The sequence below is a fragment of the Manis pentadactyla genome, chromosome 9, assembly GCF_030020395.1.
Source record: "Manis pentadactyla isolate mManPen7 chromosome 9, mManPen7.hap1, whole genome shotgun sequence".
Taxonomy (NCBI): Eukaryota; Metazoa; Chordata; class Mammalia; order Pholidota; family Manidae; genus Manis; species Manis pentadactyla.
This window is the reverse complement of record NC_080027.1, coordinates 98862063-98881972: the sequence shown is the minus strand read 5'-3', so window position 1 is coordinate 98881972 and position 19910 is coordinate 98862063. Positions and strand designations below refer to the sequence as shown.

The window sequence follows — 19910 nt, the reverse complement described above, 5'->3', positions numbered from 1 at the left end:
ATGAATACAACAAATTCAACACTGTGAGGCTTATTTATTTGCCCTTAGAGGTAATGTTTAATGTTAAATATTAGAGGTAAACACACTTCTAACAGACCCTTTAAAAACCTTCTAGGGGAGAAAGGGAAATCAGTTTTCAAACAGTTGAAATGTAGATAAAGTGGCTTTTGTCTATGGCAGTTTGATGAAACAAATTAAATTCAATGTGGATCAGTTCTGAGTAATTTCATATAATTGCTACCAAGTCAACAAAGAACGTAATAGTGGCTGATTTTAAGAACATAATCTTAAAAACCCCTTACATCAATAAATCATTGAATATAAAGAAAATTATAATTTAAATGATAAGTTCCAAAAAATAACCCATCATACACCCATCAAAGCAAATGTGCCACTTTCTTTATTATCTATAATCAAAATGTGAATTTAGTTAACAATTTTTCTTGATTCAGAAACAACCCCAAATAACAAACATGAAAAATTACAAAGAAACCTTCTTTCAGAAAAATATGTACATGAATGAATTGAATAAAATTTCTATGAAAAACCATTCTTGTCTTTTCCTATTAGCATCAAAGAAAGCTTAAGTTTCTCCCATACTAAAACAAAACAAACTCTCCCCTAAACCCTACACCTCATTTTCCACTTTCCTTGACTTTCTGCTCACCCATAACACCTTGAAGTCTTCAAAGAGTCTGCTGTATCCACTTTCTTGTTACCACACCAAAATCTGGCTTCTGCCACCAGCACCATTCAAAAACACCATTGTCTCCAAATTCATTACTGTCATGTTACAGCATCCAATCAAGTGCTGTCCAGTCCTTCCTGAGATGTGTTCCTCCCTTGGCTTCAGCAGTACATTGACTCTCCTGATTTTCAGCCTACATCTCTGACTTCTTTCTAGCTGTCTCTGTGCACTCTCCAACTGTCAGTCCTTCCATGATGATAGCAGCATACAGAATATTTTCACTGCCCTTAAAATCCTCTGTGCTCTGCCTGTTCCTCCCTCCCTCTCCCAATTCCTGGCAACCATAAATCTCTTACTTTTTCATAGTTTTGCCTTCTCATTATTTTTTAACAAACTTGTTTTCTGTGTACAATGTTCTTCTCATACCTCTGAACAGAGACGTCCCCACTTTACATCTTCACTGAGAAGTCACCTTCTCAGTATAACTTTTCCTGGCCATACTATGTATGTAATTCAATCCTCACTCCTAATGCTTCATAGCCCCATCCTCTGCCTTATTTGTTGTTTTGGCACTTACCATTGGCTAATATAGTCTATGTTTTACTCATTGTTGTATAGTCTTTCACCCTAACCAAAGGGATGCTCCATAAGGACACAGATATGCTGTCGGTTCACTGTCATGTTCCCAGGGCCTACACAGTGCTTTGTACACAGTAGATTTTAAACATTTTTGTTGAATGAACGTTATATCAAATGAAGTTTGAATGAAGTATATCAAATTGGATATACTTATGCCTCCAGTGTAAGTTGAGAATGACAATAACATATATATATTCAGTTGCCTAAAATCTAGAAACCTGAGTACCACTGGTAATTTCTTCTGCTCCCCATTTCTGATCACTATGTTCTCCATGCTTGGACTTCCCAGAAGAACTTTCATATCCTCAACCCATCCATCTCTGCTATCACTACATAAGTCCCACCCACTACAGTTGCTCTCACAGCTGGATTCCCATCTGTAGTCTGCAACCCACTCTCCACACAGCAGCAAAGGTGATCTTCCAGAAACAATCTCACTTCCCTTCAATGGCCTTAACATGAAGTCCAAGTCCCTCACACTCTGCAATCTTGCCTCTATTTTCCTTTGCAGCTTGGTTCTCAGTCTCTCAGCTTCCTTTTTATGCTTCCACCATAAAAGTTTCATTTTCTGAATGTGCCATGCTCCCCCTTTCCTCTAGATCTTGGTGCATTCTGCTATCTCCACATGGACACTCTTTGACAGCTGTATATTTCTTATTTCTTCATTGTTAATTTAGAAATAGTTGTGTCCAAAAAACCCAGACACACCAAAGTTACCTTTTGTTCTATCAAAGTTACAGGTGCTCCTACACTTTTCCTCATATATGTACTAATTCATGTGTTTTCTATTTTGCTGTATTGTAACTTTCTATTTACTAGTCTTGACTTTGGTCTCCCTAAGGACTTGGATATGTTTATTGATCTGTATCTGCCATCCCTAGCACAGTAGGCACTTGGTAAATATTCATTAGAGGAGTAAACAGCTTAATTCTTACCTCTCTCTCCTGTTTTTTTCCAATTTGTCCTTTAAAATCATAATTTCTTTGTTGAGAGCAAGTTGCTGGCCTTCTGAATCATGCAGTTCTTTCTTCAGATTTTTTATTTCATTTGCATGTATACCTTCTCTTTTAGACAATTCTTCTTCATAAAAGATACTCTTCTTTTCCAAATCAGTCTTTAGCTTGGTTATCTCTTGCTGATGTTCTATGCTACATACCCCTGGTGAGTAACTAATTTGTTTTTGCTATGGAAGTAATAACAGAAGATTGGTTAATCTGTAAGAATAATAAAATATTAAGTAATAACTTCTTTCTAAAATATAAAAGACTGTCCATATAACTGAATTTTATTTTTGTATATTATCACATAAAAATAATACTTTCTTATTAAGACTGTGAACCTTTTGTCTGCCATATGTTGGGAATATTTTTCTCAGTGTATATTCCCTTATTGCTGTTTTTTATAGCCTTCAACTCAAGATTATACATTTATCTGTAATTTCTGCTGGTGCTTACATAATTATTTATTTCACATTTACATTCCTAATATATACACATTTTGTTGAATCAAACTGCATCCTGTTTCTGATGTGGAACTAATAAAAGGTTATAAGTGCATTTATATCTTTAAAAGATTAAATTGGGGAGAGGATGGTAGAGCTAAACTATATGAAAAGAAAAGGGGAATTCTGTATGGTCTAGAGAGAAAGAGCAAAGGTCTAGTTTAACATCTTCATATCTACTCTAGAAAAAAAATGACAGGTCTCTTTTGTATTTAGGTAAGGCATTAAAGAGGAGAAATTTGGTTAAAAGCCATGTTTTTAGAAATAAGGATGAAATATACTCTCAGTAATAAGGGAGAAAGGAACATGTCAAGTCCAAAGGGTCTTCCAGGTGCTGGCTAAAGGGAAACAGAAGGATACAGAGATTAAAACTGTAAGCTTTACTGAACTTTGAAAGCTGTCAATTACTTTGTTATATGCTATCTATTTTCCCAGGAGATCGATAATAGAACTTCTAAAGCACAAAGAATCTAGGGCTTATGTTTACTGACAACAAAGACTCAAGCTCTGGAGGACACTGTGTCCTTTTTTGAAGCCATTATTAAGAGCAGAAACATCGGTAACAGTAGAGCTGATTTAAAGTCAAAGGCAAACTATGTGGCTTCTTCACATTTGAGGTATGTAATTAAAAAAAAGAAACCAAAGTTATCAGCGTGAGCCTGAGAAATGTCTCTGGGGTATCAACTGTAATATTTAATAAGTCATTCAAAAACTACTTATGAAATGCCTACCATATCCAAGACCCAGACTGTCCAGTAGTTTCCGAGGCAACCTGCAAGCAGTGCTCTGCTGAAACCGGCTAAAGCCGCTTCACAGTTGGATTTTTGCTGTTACGCATCTCCATGAAAATGATGGCTAACCCGACATGCAGCACTAACTGCTTACCTACACTACACTTCCATTTTTTAAATCTGAGGAACACTTTTGGCTGGCTGTTCTGTTTAGTATGTTAGTTGGGATATCTGCATGTACTATAAGTTTCAAGGCAAAATTACCCTATCAAATCCTAACAAAGATAACACCAAAAAATTATAGATTCATGTCACTTACTGATAAGGATGTAAAACAGATAAAACGCTGATGAATAAAATTAAACCTTATGTAAAAAAAGAACAATCTACCACAAAAGAATAGGTTTTATTGTAGGTACTGAAAGTAATATTAACAAATTTACTAATAAATGTGAAAATTTTCATTATTTTAATAAATTAAAATAAATCTATATGATGATCTCACTAGGCACTCCTGCCCAAAAGTATCTGATAAAATCTGATGACAGTCCCAACACTATCTCGAGTCCCATAATAACACAAAGCAAAACAGGAGTATAGAAATTCTCTTAGCTGAAAAAGTGTCCATTTCTAAGCTGTCAGACAAAATAATACCTCCTGGTGAAACACTAGAAGTACATACATACATTCAGGAATAATAACAGCAAAAAGGGTACCTCCCATTCTGTCTCTTACTAGATTTAGATGGCCTGACTAAGTAATATGTGAAATAGTTAAAAGAAATGAAAGTTGTAAAGAAAAATGATAAAATCATTATAATTTCCATTTACTGTAACTGTTTACCCAGAAAATGCAAATGAATCAATTGAAAAGTTTTAGAATTGACAAAGTTGAGTAAAACTGCATATAAACACAAATCTAATACTTGTATATAGTAGAATAAGCAATAAGAAAACATAGTAAATTTCATTGTTATTAGCAAAAACATTCAAACAAAAATCACCAGAAATGAATACACACAAATGAGGAAAAATATACCGGATAATTTGCATTATATGAAAAACTACAAGTTTTTTCGAAACATATAAAAGAAGATGAAACAATGTAGAAAAATACCAAATACTTAACAAGAAAGATTAAATGTACATGTATTCAATATTTCTCAAATTACATTCCTTGCAAATTTAGTAGAAAACCTTTTTTTTAATGTGGGAGGTAGTGCAGGGGTGGAGGGTAGGTATAAATGTTTCTACTATGTAGGCAAAAATAGATTGGTAAAAAATACCAAAGGAAGAAGAGTAAATAGGGGAAGAGGAAAATATTGTTTTCAGATATTAAATATATGACAAATCTTTGATAAAGTACTGAGTAATACAACCTCCACTCCAAAGTAGTTTAATTCAGCACATGAAGATATCGTCGATCACTGAGGAAGGCAGTGACTACTTAATGAAATTGGAACCAGCAGCTAGCAATAAAAGAACAAAGTGATTCTCATACATACGTATATTTAGCAAAACAAATCCTAAATGAATTATAGTGAAATATTTTTAAACCCAATAGAAATATACAGGAAAATGCAGAATTATATAGTCAGCAAACTCTGAAAAAAGGACAAGTCATGCTTTGAAGCAGTAGAAGAAATGTCAAGGAAAATAAAAACAAATCTACAATTTGAAAGATAAACAAAACTAAAATTAAAGAGCAAATGATAAACTGGTGAAATAAGTACAGAAAATATTTTAAAAAGTACAATTTTTACTACACAAAGAGTTTATCTGAATTGATCAAAAAAACATTAAGGCTACAAAATTGAATGGGCAAATGACTTAGATAATTAACAAAGAGAAAATATGATTTAAAAAAAGTTTACTAAAAAAGCAAGAAATGCTTCTCATACTTGCAAAGATTTGTGGCATGTATCAAGTACTTTAAAATGATCTGACAATTTTCTTTCTAGATATCTGTGCTAAGAAAATGGCACCAAAAAAGCAGTGTATAAAGGTATTCAGGGTAATTACATTATAGAAGCAAAAAATAAATATTTAATAGGAATTTGGATAAGCGGATATCCTTCTATAATCATTAATATTATGTTTGTGACAATTTATAATGTGTAAATCCTTATGTCACACTGTTAAGTGAAAATTTATGTTTTAATTGAACTATGTCCCTCCAAAATTCAAGTATTGAATCCTGCCAACACTTTGACTTTGGACTTCTTGCTGCCATAATTCCTGTTTTATAAGCTACCCAGTTTCTGGTAATCTGTAAAAGTAGACCTAGCAAACTAATACAATACAGGGTAAACTAAAACAATACAAGGTAAAAAAAAAGTTCCTATGGCATATAATCACAAAAATTGAGAAGTATTTTTTTAAAGTAGCCTTATTGAGATACAGTTCATGTACCATACTATTCACAATTTAAAGTGTACAATTCAATAGTTTTTGGTATATTGTCAATTATTTTTAAAAGTGGTAATCTATCTATCTATCTATATATATCTATATATATATATGTATAACAAATTTTGCCATTTTACCATTTTAAGTGTACGATTCAGTGGTATTAGTTATATCCCAATGTTGTACAACCATTGTCACTACATATTTCCAAAACATTTTCATCATCCCAAAGAGAAATTCTGTAACCATTAAGGAATAACTCCCCATTTCCCCCTTCCTGCAAAGCTCTAACCACCATTTTACTTTCTATCTCAATGAATTTGCCTATTTCAGATATTTCATATAAGTAGAATCATACATTTGTTGGAGTATGTATCACAATTTCATCTTTTTATGTATTCCATTGCATGTACATGCCACATTTTATTTCTCCATCTGTTGATGAACCCTTGGGTTGTTGCTACTTTTTAGTTATTGTAATACTGTTTCAGTCAATACTGGTGTACAAGTATCTATTTGAGTTCCTGTTTACAATTCTTTTGGGTATATACCTAGGAGGTGAATTGCTGGGTCATATGATGTACAAGTATCTATTTGAGTTCCTGTTTACAATTCTTTTGGGTATATACCTAGGAGGTGAATTGCTGGGTCATATGATAACGTTATGTTTACCTTCTCATCATCAAACAACATTTCACATCATCAAACTCTTTCTTCCCTTCTTTAAAAAATTTTTGTCATCCCAGTAGGTATAGAGTGGTATCTTGTGGTTTTAACTTAATTTCCTTAATGATTAATGATGTTGAATACTTTTTCATGAGGGGGATTTATTGGCTATTAATTTATCTTCTTTGGAGAAATGCCTATTCAAGTTATTTGTCCATTTTTGACTGGGTAGTTTGTTTTTACATTATTGAATTATAGGAGTTACTTATATATTCCAGATATCAAAACCTTTTTTCCACTTCTGAACAAAAATTATTTGTTCTGCAAATAATTTCTTCCATTCTTTAGTTTACACTTTCTTAAAAATGTCCTTTGATGCAATGCACACAAGTTTTTATTTTGATGAAGTCAAATTTATCAATTTTTTCTTTTTGCTTATGCTTTCAGTATCATTATCTAAGAATTAATTGCTAAACCTAAGATAAGGTCATGATGGTATATGATGGTATACCCTACAGTTTTTCTTCCAAGAGTTTTATGGTTGTAGCTTTTATATTTAGGTTGTTGATACATTTTGAGCTTTTTTTTTTAATGGTACGAGTTGGAGTCCATTCATTTGCACGTCGAAATCCAGTTGTCCTTGCATATGAGTTGAAGGGACTATTCTTTCCTCACTGAATGGATTTAGTACCTATGTAAAAAAACCTTTTGGCCAAAGACGCATGACTTCATTTCTTGACTCTTACTTCTACCACAGTGGTTTACATTTCCATTCTTATGCCAGTACCACACTCTTTTTACTACTGTAACTTCATACTAAGTTTTGAAATTGGGAAGAGTAAATTCTCCAACTTTGTCCTTCTTTTTCAATATTGTTTGGCTATTTTGGGCCACAGCAATTCCATATGAATTTGAGAATGGTATTTTCCACTTCTGTATTTTAATAGGGATTTTTATTGGAATTTTAATAGGGATCGCACTGAACCTATCATTTTGGGTTACATGTCATCTAAACTATTAAAAGTCTTCCTATCCCATAAACTAGGGATATCTTTCCATTTATTTCAGTCTCCTTTAATTGCTTTCAGCAATGTTGTAATTTTCAGGGCACAAGTTGTTAACGTTTTTGGTTAAATTTATTCCAAGGCATTTTGTTCTTCATTTTGCTGTTATTATAACTGGAACCACTCTTTTAATTTTCTTTGCAAATTGTTCATTGTTGGCATACAGGAACACAACTAAATACTGTATGTTGATTTTGCAACCCTGGGGCTGTTTGTTATTACTGAGTTTTAAGAGTTCTTTGTATATTCTGGGTAATAGTCTTTTATCAGATATGTCTATATTTTCTCACAGTTGGTGCCTTGCCTTTTCATTCTCTCGGCAATGTCTTTTGCAAAGCAGAAATCTTTTATTTCAATAAAGTCTAGCATATCAATTTTTGTTTCATGGGTTGTGTCTTTGGTGCTATATGTATAAAGTCATCACCATACCAAAAGTTATCTAGGATTTCTCCTATGTTATCTTCTAGGAGTGTTACAGCTTTACATTTAGGTCTGTGACCTACTTTGAGTTAATTTTTGTGAAGGATGTAAGGTCTGTGTCTAGATTCTTTGTTTGTTTATAGAAGTCTAGTTGTTTCAGCACCACTTGCTAAAAAGATAATTTTTGCTTCATTGCATTGCCTTTGCCCCTTGTCAAGATTATTTATCTGTATATGTTTTTGCCCATATTCACTGTCTTGACTGATTACTGCAGCTTTGTAGTAGGTCTTGAAGTCAGGTATTGTCAGTCTTCCAACTGTTCTTTTCCTTCAATATTGTATTGGCTATTCCGGGTTTTTTGCCTGTTCCTGTAATTTTATGTTTAGTTTGTTGATATCCACAAAAGAACCTGCTGGGATTTTGACTGGGATTGCATTAAATCTGTAGAACAAGATAGGAAAAATTGACATCTTGACAATGTTGGGACTTCCTATCCATGAACAGGGAATATCTCTCCATTTATTTAGTTCTTCTTTGATTTCTTAAGAGTTTGCTGTTCCCCCATGTAGACCTTGTGCATATTTTGTTATATTTATACCTAAGTATTTCATTGCTATGGATGGTAATGTTAAAAATATTGCGTTTTAAATCTCAAAAGTTGATAGAATTCTTCTGCCAACTTTTAAATTCTCTATATAAATGATCATGTCATTTGTAGACTAAGACAGTTTCTTCCTTCCCAGTCTGTATACCTTTTATTTCATTTTCGTATCTTACTGCATTAGCTAGTACATGCAGCACAATGTTGAGAGGTAGTGATAAGAAATGCTTTGCTCCTGATTTTAGTGGGTAAGTGTCAAATTTCTCCCCAATAAGTATGATATTAGTCATAGGTGTTTTGGTAGATATATTCTTTATTGGTTTGAGGAAGTTTCCTGCTATTACTGATTTATCGAGCTTTTTTTGTTTTTTAAATCATGAATGGGTGTTGGATTCTGTCAGATGCTTTTCTGTATCTATGGGTATTATTGTCTGGCTTTTATTTTTTTGGTTTGTTGATGTAATGCATGAAATTAATTGATTTTCAAATGCTGAGCCAGCCTTGCATAATGGATAAAAATACCACTTGGTCCTGGTGCAAAATTCTTAATATATGTTGTTGATTCAGTTTGAATATTTTCAATATTTGTTGAGGGTTTTGGAATCTATGTCTATGAGATACGTTGGTCTGTAGCTTTCTTATCTTGTAATGTCTTTGTCGGGTTTCAGAATTAGTTTGATGCATGTCATAGAATGAGTTAGGAAGTATTCCTTCTGCGTCTATCTGCTGAAAGAGATTGTAGAGAATTGCAGTGACTTCTTCTTTAAATGTTTGGTTGAATTCACCAGTGAACACATCTGGTTCTGTTGCTTATTGTTCTGGAAGGTTATTAATTATTGGTTTAATTTCTTAAATAGAAGCCTTTTCAGATTATTTATTTCTTCTGGTGTGGGTTTTGGCAGCTTGTGTCTTTCAAGGAATCGGTCCATTTCTAGGTTATCAAACTTGTGGGCATTCAGCTGCTCATAGTATTTATTATCCTTAATGTACATGGGATGTGTAGTGATGTCCCTCTTTCACTTCTGATATTAATAGTGTCTTCTTTTTTTTCTGCTTTTTATGTTATAATAAAAGAGTGAAAAATATAGCAGGAAGAACAGCATATAAAACACAGATTAGCCATATTCTTTGCAAAAAGATTTACTACAGAAAATAGAACATTTTAAGGAGGAACTACAGTGTCAAGGAAATTTAAAGGATATGAAATGATATAAGCTATTATCTACAGGTAATTTCCCTTCTCAAATGCCCAGGTAAGTAATTAAATTTATAAATTCAACTCTGTATATTTTAAAATATTGGAAAGACATTTTTAGTGGAAAAATTCAGGTGGAACAAACTGTCTCCAAACAAATCAACAGTAAAATAAAGCACTGAAAAGCTACTATATAATAAAGAATGTATTATAGGAGAATTCTTTCAGATTTCAAGAGTTTACTTCTATGAGCAGAGAAAATAAAGAAAGCCTCCCTTTATATAAAAAATAACATAACCCTGAAACAAAGACTGACCAAACCAGCATACAAATAATGAAACCACAGACTCATTTCAATATAAATTTAATAAAAATTGTTAATAAGGTGTTAACAACTATAATCCATTGCTGTATTGAAATTCTACAAGCAACTGATTTCTAGAATGTTAAGAATAGTTTAATGCCAGGAGGATTGTTAATGTAATTTCTCTTAAAAATAGATGAAGGATCTCTTTTTTTCTTAATTAGCCCAGCTAAAAGCTCATCAACTTTACTGATCTTTTCAAAGAATAAGCATGATTTCATTCATTTTTTTCTATTGGTTTCTTGCTTTCAATTTATTGATTTCTGCTCTAATTTTTATTATTTCGTTTCTTCTGTTTACTTCTAAGGTAGAAGCTAAGATGATTAATTTTAGACCTTTCTTCTTTTCTACTATATGCATTCAATGCTATAAATTTCCCTGTAAGCACTGCTTTTACTGTATCCCATACATTTTGATAAGTTGTATTATTTTCATTTAGTTCAGAATATTTTTTAATTTCTTGAGATATTTTCTTTGATCCATGTGTTAGTTAGAAGTGTGTTGCTTAATTTCCAAGTATTTTGGCATTTTTCCAGCTATCTGTTACTAACAGCTAGCCTGATTCCACTGTGGTGTGAGAGCCATGTATGTTTTCTATTCTTTTAAACTTGTTAAGAATTTGTTAAGGTTTGTTTTATGGCCAAGAATGTGGTCTATCCTGATGAATCTTCCAATGTGAGCTTCAGAATGGGTTGAACTTTCTAATCCAATAGCAGATTTATCTATTTTTCCTTGCAGTTCTATTCGTTTTTTCCTCGTGCACTTTGATGCTGCACATTAAGTAATTAAATTAGAGCATAAATCAATAAATTGAAAGCAGGAAACCAATAGAAAAAAATGAATGAAATCATGCTTATTCTGTGAAAAGATCAACAAAGTTGATGAGCTTCTAGCTGGGATAATTAAGAAAAAAAGAGATCATCTATTTTTGAAAGAAATTACAATATGTGCACATTAAGTAATGTTATGGCTTCTTAGAGAACTGACTCTTATCATTATGTAATGCCCTTCTTTACTCCTAAAAATTTTCCTTACTCTGAATTCTAGTCTGAAATTAATATATTCCACTTTCCTCTGATTAGTGTTAGCATGATATATCTTTCTTCATCCATTTACTTTTAATCTATATGTGCCTCTATATTTACAGTGGGTTTTTGGGCAACAAATAGTTGGATATTGTTTTTTGATATAATCTGGCACAAACTGTTTAGTAATTGGTGTACTTAAACCATTAATTGTTGCTGGTATTTTTGGATTAATATCTTCTATAATTACTGTGTTCTCTTTGTTGCCTTGTTCTTTGTTCCTATTTTTGTCTTCCACTTCTTTTCTGTCTTTCCTGGTTTCAATTAAGTATTTTATATGATTCTATTTTCTCTCTGCTCTGAGTTTATGAGTTATACTTTTTTTTGTAGTTGTCCTATTGTTTGCAATATCCATTTGCCAACAATCCAAGTTCACTTTCAAATAATGCTCTACCACTTCATACATTGAAACTACCTTAAAATGAAATAATCCTAGTATCTCCCTTCCATCACTTGTGTAATTGCTGTCTTTAATTTCAGTTCTATATAAGCAAGAAAGCATATGTATATGTGTGTATGTATATGATATACATACTTGAATACATTGCTATTATTTTGAACAGACTACTAGATTAAGGAAAAATAAAAGTTTTTATTGACCTTACCTTCACTTTTTCTTTCCATGATGCTCTTTCTTTCCTTTAGATCCAAGTTTCTGAACTGTATCTTTTTCCTTCTCTCTAGAGCATTTCTTTTAACATTTCTTGCATGGTAGCTTTACTGTCAAAAGATTCCCTCAATTTTTGTTTAGGAAGTTTTCATTTCTCCTTCAGTTTTAAAGGATAATTACAAAATTTTATGTTGGTGTTTTTTTCTCTCGACACTTTAAATACTTCACTCCACTGTCATCTTGTTGCATAGGTTTTGAGAAGAAATTACATTCTTATCTTATATCCTCTACAAGTGTTTTTCTCTCTGGCTTCTTTCAAGACTTTTCATTATCTTTGACTTTCTGTAGTTTGAAAATAGTATGTCTAGGTGTAATCTTTTGGGCACTCATCCTGCTTGGTGTTCTCTAAGATTCTTGGATCTGTAGTTTGCTGTCTGATACTAATTTGGGGGTAATTCTAAGGTATTATTGTTTTCAATATTTCTGTTCCTTTCTCTTTCTTCTCCTTCTGGTATTCCCATTATATATATCTTACAACTTTTGTACTTGTTCCTCAGTACTTGGATATTCTATTCTGCTTTATTTATTTATTTATTTAGACTTTTTTTTACTATGATTTTCAGTTTTGGCAGTTTCTATTTAGATATCCTCAAGCTCAGAGATTCTGTCCTCAGCTGTGTCCAGTGTACTAATTAGCCCATACATTCTTTATTTCTGTTACAGTGTTTTTCATATATTATATTTTTTGATTCTGTCTTAGAATTTCCATCTCTCTCTGCTTACAATGCCCATTTATTCTTCCATGCTGTCCATTTTATTTACTAGAGTCCTTAGCATATCAATCACGGTTGTTTTAAATTCCCAATCTGATAATTTCAACATCCCTGCCATATCTGAGTCTGGTTCTGATGCTTGCTCTATCTCTTCCAACTCTGTTTTTGCCTTTCAGAATGTCTTACAATATTTTGTTAATAGGTGGACATGATTTCCTAGGCAAAAGGAACTGTTTTTAGGACTTTTAGTGTTATGATGGTAAGTTATGGGCGGACAGGACATTTTCTATAGTCCTAAGACTACACCTCTGGACTATATACCTCTATACCTCTGAGCCTGTGCCTCTGGACTGTAAACTTCTGACAATCTTGTTAGCTTTAACCCTCTTGGTTTGGACGGATGGTTATAGTAGGCTGGGGTAAGGTGTTTCCTTTTACTCAAGTCTGTCAGGCTCTAATATAACCCCAGCAAGTAAAGCTCTGGCTGAAGAGTTTCTCCTGAGGGCAGACCTTGTTAAGAAAAGAATGCTCTAGCATATTTCAAAACAGTTCCCCCTCCTGTTAGCACAAGGGGATTTTTCTGACATTAAGTGGGAGAAACTGGTAGAGCTCCCAGAGGTAAAACTCACAGAAGTGTGGGAGGCCACCTGATGACTTAAGTTCCTTGGGAGTTTTGTCCACACTGAGCCTCCAGCAATTTTCCCATTACAGTTCAGGTTTCCCTACACTGGTACTAATATCTACAAAGGCTTCTGCTCTGGTAAGTTGTGATTCTCAGTATTTGCCTATTGGTGTCTCCAAATCTGGGGGTAGCGGTTTGTCCTGTGATGTAACATTTCTTATATATCTAAGAACAGCTGTTGATTTTTCAATTTATTCATCTTTTTACTTGTTCTTAGAGAGAAGTGGTGACTTCTAGGCTTCTTACATGCCAGGTATGAACTGTAATATTCTTGGGGGTTCTTTATATATTGGGACATGTGACCTGTGAATAGATTTTTCCTTTCCAATTTGGATGTTTTTTATTTATTTTTCTTGTTTAATTCCTCTGGCTAGAACCTCCAGTATAATGTTAAATAGCAGTGGTTAAAATGGGCATCTTTGTCTCATTCCTAAACTTAGAAAGTTTTCAGTCATTCACCATTAGTATGTTTTATGGCCTAACACCTGGTCTATCTTGGAGAATGTACCATGTGCACTTGAGAAGAATGTGTATTCTGCTCTTGTTGGGTGAGGGTTCTACATGTCTCTTAGGTCCAGTTGGTTAAAGTCTTGTTCGCGACTTTTATATCTTTATTCATTTTCTGTCTATATATGTTCTATCCATTATTGTTTTTCATAAATGCCTTTTATCATGTAGAGTATGTTCCCTTTTAGTCCTAGTTTTCTGAGAGTTTTCATCATGAAAGGATGTTGGGTTTTGTGAAATGACTTACATGCATCAATTAAGATCATGTGTTTTTTTTTTTCCCTGTAGGTTTTGTTAATGCATGTATTACATTGACTTATTTTCTTATAATGAACCACCTTTATATTCACGGGATAAAACCCACTTTATCATGGTGTATAATCTCTTTAATATGGTTTTGGATTTAGTTTGCTAGTGTTCTGCTGAGGATTTATGCATCTATATTCATTAGGAATATTGATCTATAATTTTTTTTCTTGTGATGTATTTAACATGGCTTTGATAGTAGGGCAATGCTGACCTTATAGAATGACTTAGGAAGTATTCCCTACTCTTATATTCATTTTAAGAGTTCAAGGGGGATTGCTGTTAATTATTTAAATGTTTGGTTCAATTCATGAGTAAAGCCATCTGATCCTGGACTTTTCTTTGTCAGGAGGTTTCTTACTGATTTCATCTCTTCTCTTCCTATAGGTCTGTTGAGATCTTCTATTTTGTCCTGAGTCAGTCTGGGTGATTTGTGTGTTTACAGAATTTGTCCATTTCATCTAGGTTATCTGTTTTGTAGACACAGACTTGTTCATGGTATTCTCTTACAATCGTTTTGCTTCCTGATGACAGTGATGTCATTTCTCATGTTAGTTATTTGTTTCCTCTTTTGCTCTCTATCAGTCTAGCTAAAGCTTTGTCAATTTTGTTGATATTTCAAAGAATCAACTTTTGATTTCATTCATTGTTCTTATAATTTTCTAATCTCATTTTATTTAACCCTGTTCTAATCTTCATTATTTCCTTCCTTTTGCTATTCGAGTTTCCTTTGCTCTTCTTTTCCTAGTTCCATAAGATAAAAAAGTTATGTTACTGATTTGAGATCTTTCTTTTTTTAATTAACTAGTATTAACTTTTATAGCTATAAACATCCCTCTGAGCAGTGCCTCCATAGAATCACACGTGGTGTTCTCATTTGCTTCATCTCTAGGTATTTTCTAATTTCCCTTGTGATTTCTGCTTTGACTCACTGGTCATTAAAGTGCCTTGTTTAGTTTCCACATATTTTTAAATATTCCAGTTTTCCTTATGTTATTGATTACTAAGTTTGTTCCATTTTGCTGGAGAAGATAGTTTGTATGACTTCAATCTTTTTACACTTATTGAGAGTTGTTTTATGGCCTAACACCTGGTCTATCTTGGAGAATGTACCATGTGCACTTGAGAAGAATGTATATTCTGCTCTTGTTGGGTGAGGGATCTACATGTCTCTTAGGTCCAGTTGGTTACAGTCTTGTTCACGACTTTTATATCTTTATTCATTTTCTGTCTATATATGTTCTATCCATTATTGAAGTAGGGTATTTCATTTTCTAACTATTTCTACCTTCAATTCTATTGAAAATATTCTTAATGGAATGAAGATTCCTACAACCTTTTAGAATGGTCAAAACAGGTTTCAATAATGAACATATCTTTAAACCAAGAAATTCCACTTTTAGAAGATATCCTATAGAAATGGTAGTATGATAATCATCACAGTTAACACTGATTGAGCCTTTACTTTGTGCCAGGCCCTGGGTGAAGCATTTTAAATGCATTAACTTATTTATTTGGTAGTTCCACTATTATCCCAAACTTACAAATGATACAAGATATTATGAGTGTTTGATCAGTAAGTAAATACAAGTGATTAAAGTTTTTACTACAGCAGTATTTACTACAGGAAAACAAAACAAACAAAACAAACTACTGGATGAAAAATGGTACTGAGAGAAAAGCTGGGTTTAAATTGCACTCTGTCACTTATAAGTACATAGTTTTCTGTGTCTAAATTTCCTCAAATGCAAATCATCTCTTAAGATTTCTTTCAGTTTATACTTTATAATTCTTATCCATTACTCAATAAAATTTTTTGAGATGGTAACATAATGACTTCTATACTCTAATACTACTCTAGAAGTTTAGGCATACATAGAAGCAACACCTCTATTTTGGAAAGATAACAGAATGTGCAAGCATGATGAATCAAAAAACAAACCAATCCCCAAAACAAAAGAGATAAAATCTATAGTTTATGTTTATATTTACAGCAGAGAAACCTTATTCACAATTGCTGATATTCAATAGAGCAAAAGCAAGTTCTAACCAAACCTACCACATAATTCAGTCATTGATTTAACACATTTATTCAACAAATATCAAATATCTGGTCCTATGCCAGGTTGGTAATATGGTCTGTGTTTTCACTAAGCTAGGTCACAGCTTAGGTGGAGAGAACTTTTGCAAAGAAATAATTACAATTAAGAGCTATGCTGAAGTTATTAACAAAAATCTATAGCAGCAAAGAATAAGGAATGTTCAGTCTTCCTGAGATGACATTCAACTTGATTACTGTATTTGCTGGATGAATAAGACATCAGACTAAGGCATATAGTTATGCAAGGAGTTGGGAGGAGGTGGGGGCTGGCAGTCGGTACAGAGGAAATGGGATATGCAAAGATTAGAGGGAAGAAAAGGCAGACATCATACCCAGAGTATAATTATTACTCTAATAATACATTATATTGTTATTATAGCCAATAGTCATTAAGCACTTACAGTGTGTCAGCTTACATACATATGTATGTTCTCTTTACATAAACTAATGAGATAAGGTTTTACAGATGAGAAGATTAAGGTGCAAAGATGTTAACTGTTTTGTTCAGCATTACATAGCTAGTAACTGCTGAGTTTAGGAGTTAAAACCAGGTAGTCCAACTCTAGAGCTCGCACACGGATTTCCCTTGCTAAGCATTTCTGCTGATGCATTAGCCCATGTCCATTATCATCTCATATCTGCAAAGCTAGCTCTGAGACTCTCCTAAGTCATCTACAAGGCAGAGGGTCTGGATATCTAAGCATGCCTCCCATGCAGATTACCAATACATCTTGTCCAGGTGTGCAGCCCTTCATAAATACTTCAACTCTTTCTTGATCCATGTTTCCTCCCCACTGAACATAATCTTCCCTTTCTGTCCAGCATGATTAGGAGTTTGACTTCATAAGAATGAGAATTAAGAATACTAGATTTGAAGGATAGGTACTTTTTTTACTCTACCCCAAAGAGAATACATAAACTAGCACCACTATTAAAGAGAGGAAAATTAATTCTAAACTTGAAAAAAAATGAAATCAAATGATACCTTCAGTCCCTCCAATTCATTTTCCAGTTGCTTAGAATAGTGCTCACTTTGTTCACGCAGTTTCCTGTCTTTAGATGCTTCAGCAGCTACAGTTTCTGTATGAACTTCCAGCTTTAAAATAAAATGAAAAAGGCAGATTTCATGGTTATAACTGTTTTTCTAATGAAATGTTTTTCCCCATGGAAATTTGCCTTGTAATAGGAACATAACTCAAATGTTGAAATCATATTAAATAACATAACTGAACTAAAAAAAACTTTTTTCAAAAATTAAAGAATGAAATATATATTATTGCACTAGTCTGAAAAAGCAACTTTAATCACTATCCCATGGATACTACAAAATTTGCCTGACTACTAACCTCTTTTTTGGCTCTTTCTGTTCTGCGCAGTTCTTGCCTTAAGCTCTCAACTTTTTGCATCACCAGGTCCACCTCTTCTTCCTTATCTCGGACATGGCGAGCAAGTTTCTGTTTTTGGGTGTGCAATTCTGTTAGCCGCTCATTGATCTCCATGAATTCCTGCATGGCCAGTTTCCTCTGACAGTGTGCGTCTTTCAGCTCTTTGGATTGGTTTTTTAATCGCTCACTAGCCTGGACTAGTTCCTACAGTTTTATAAAAAGAATATAAGTTACCAATTCTGCAATCTAAGTACCAAATGTGGCCATCAAAGTAGCTATCATGAAGACAAGAAGAGCCAAAATTATTCACCTCAAGACAAATTAAAAGAAATATCTTACCATCTACTTCTGAACAGATATTAAGAGCATGATGCCCTGTTCATACTCTCAGTTCCTTAGGCTAAGATGTTAAACTGCAGAAGAACTGATGATTTAACCTTCTAGAATCTTAGTTTCTACAAGTAAATAAAGAGTATAGAACTATAAAATATGATAGCCAAAATAAAGATTTTGTGAAATTTAATGGATATTTTTGAGATTAAAAAAAAATTAACTTGAATTATTACGAATAATAAAAACAAGGATTGCTCTTGATGTAGCCACCACACCCTTAGGCCAGAAGCAAGGAGGAAAAGCTAAACTTCCTGTTAAAGAAGAACCTGGAGGGGCTAAAGCAGACTCAGGTCAGTAGGACCTGCCTCCCAGCAAAAGGACATGCAAGTCTTCTTCCAGGAAAAAAGCCTCTAGAAATCTGTTTTTTTAAAGAGCATGCAAATGTGAGCTCACACCATAGATCCCCACAACCCAAAGAACAAACAACCATAAGCAAAAACAGAAATAATAAAAATAGACCCCAACTGTACTTGGATATTAGAATTATCATATACCAACATAAAATGGCTATGTTGAAATGTTTGAAGTAGTAAAAGGAAATCGGCAAAAGACTATTAAAAAATGACCAGATTTATTTAAAAACTTCATAGAATATTTAGAAATGAAAAATACCAGTGTTAAAATTAATGACATGAATCCAATATAGGAATATCTACATTTATGAAGAAAAGTAAAAAGAAACTCAAACCCAGAAACCTAAAAAAAAGTAAAGTATAACACCAAATAAATATTAAAGTCCTTAAAAGAAGTCAGAGGAAAAAAAAGACAAGTCACCTAGTCTCCATCCTCAAAAAGAAAGAAAGAAAGAAAAAGATAACTGGAGTAGACATTTAAGAAGTAACAACAGAAACAGGAAAATATTTTTAGAGAGATGAGAAAATAATTATAATTATATATCCAGAAACATTATTTTTCAAGTATGAGACTAAAATAATGAGATTCATATAAAAAACAATCAGATCTGCACTACAGGAACCTCTAAAGATTTATTTCAGAAAAAGAAAAATGGTTTTTGAAGGTCTAATGAAAGGGAAATCAAGGGCTAAAAAATTGGTAAAAATAAATGTGAATGTAAACAAACATACACGTAAGATTGTATTATAAAATGTCTCATCTGTACAGTAAACAAAAAGGCTTTAACTAAAATATTGGTCAAAAACAGCACAGAAGTTGGGAACAGGTGACAGAGTTAAAGGTCCTAAAATTTTATGGAAGGACTGGTTTAAGAGATTAAATTTAGACTTTATTAAATGTATATGAGAAAATCAAGAGTAACTATTAGAACTGCTAGAATAAGCAGCAAGTAAAACAGGAACAACAACAACAATAACAAAAAACCTCAATTAAAAATCAAGAAAAAATTTTCAAGATGAATTCTGGAGACTATCAATATGCATGTACTTTACACTAACTCTACACTCTAAAAATGGTTATAATGGTAAATTTTATGTTACATGTGTTTTAAAAATCAGTAACATTTAAAATATTTTTAAATCAAGAAAGGAGCCAAAGCATAATAAAAAAAGCATGACAAACAGCAAAAAGTAAAGTGACAGAAACATGTCCATATATATTAGTAACCAGATAAATATCGAAGGGCTAAGATCTCCAGTTGAAGGCAGTTTGCTATGCCAAATTAAGAAACAAACCTAGACTTTAATAGAAAAAGCATTATAAAGGATAGGAAATGTCATCACACAATGATAAAACTCAATTCACTAGGAAGAAATGAAACTCTAAACCTCAGTGCATTCCATAAGAATGATTAAAAATATATTAGAAAGATATTGC

At 32.9% G+C, this 19910-nt stretch overlaps 1 protein-coding gene across 13 annotated transcripts in view; it reads right to left on the bottom strand.

Moving 5' to 3' along the window:
- CDC42BPA (CDC42 binding protein kinase alpha) overlaps positions 1-19910 on the bottom strand; it is a 303926-nt gene that overhangs the window by 82720 nt on the left and 201296 nt on the right. For 10 of the 13 annotated variants that reach the window (XM_057507866.1, XM_036918400.2, XM_036918401.2 and 7 more), the window contains exons 13-15: positions 17688-17930; positions 17327-17437; positions 2263-2510 (exon numbers count right to left, since the gene is read on the bottom strand). In XM_057507866.1, coding sequence (XP_057363849.1) covers positions 2263-2510; positions 17327-17437; positions 17688-17930 — 602 coding nt within the window. The remainder of the gene's footprint in view (positions 1-2262; positions 2511-17326; positions 17438-17687; positions 17931-19910) is intronic. The other 3 variants (XM_036918407.2, XM_036918411.2, XM_036918412.2) reach the window with 1 other exon arrangement.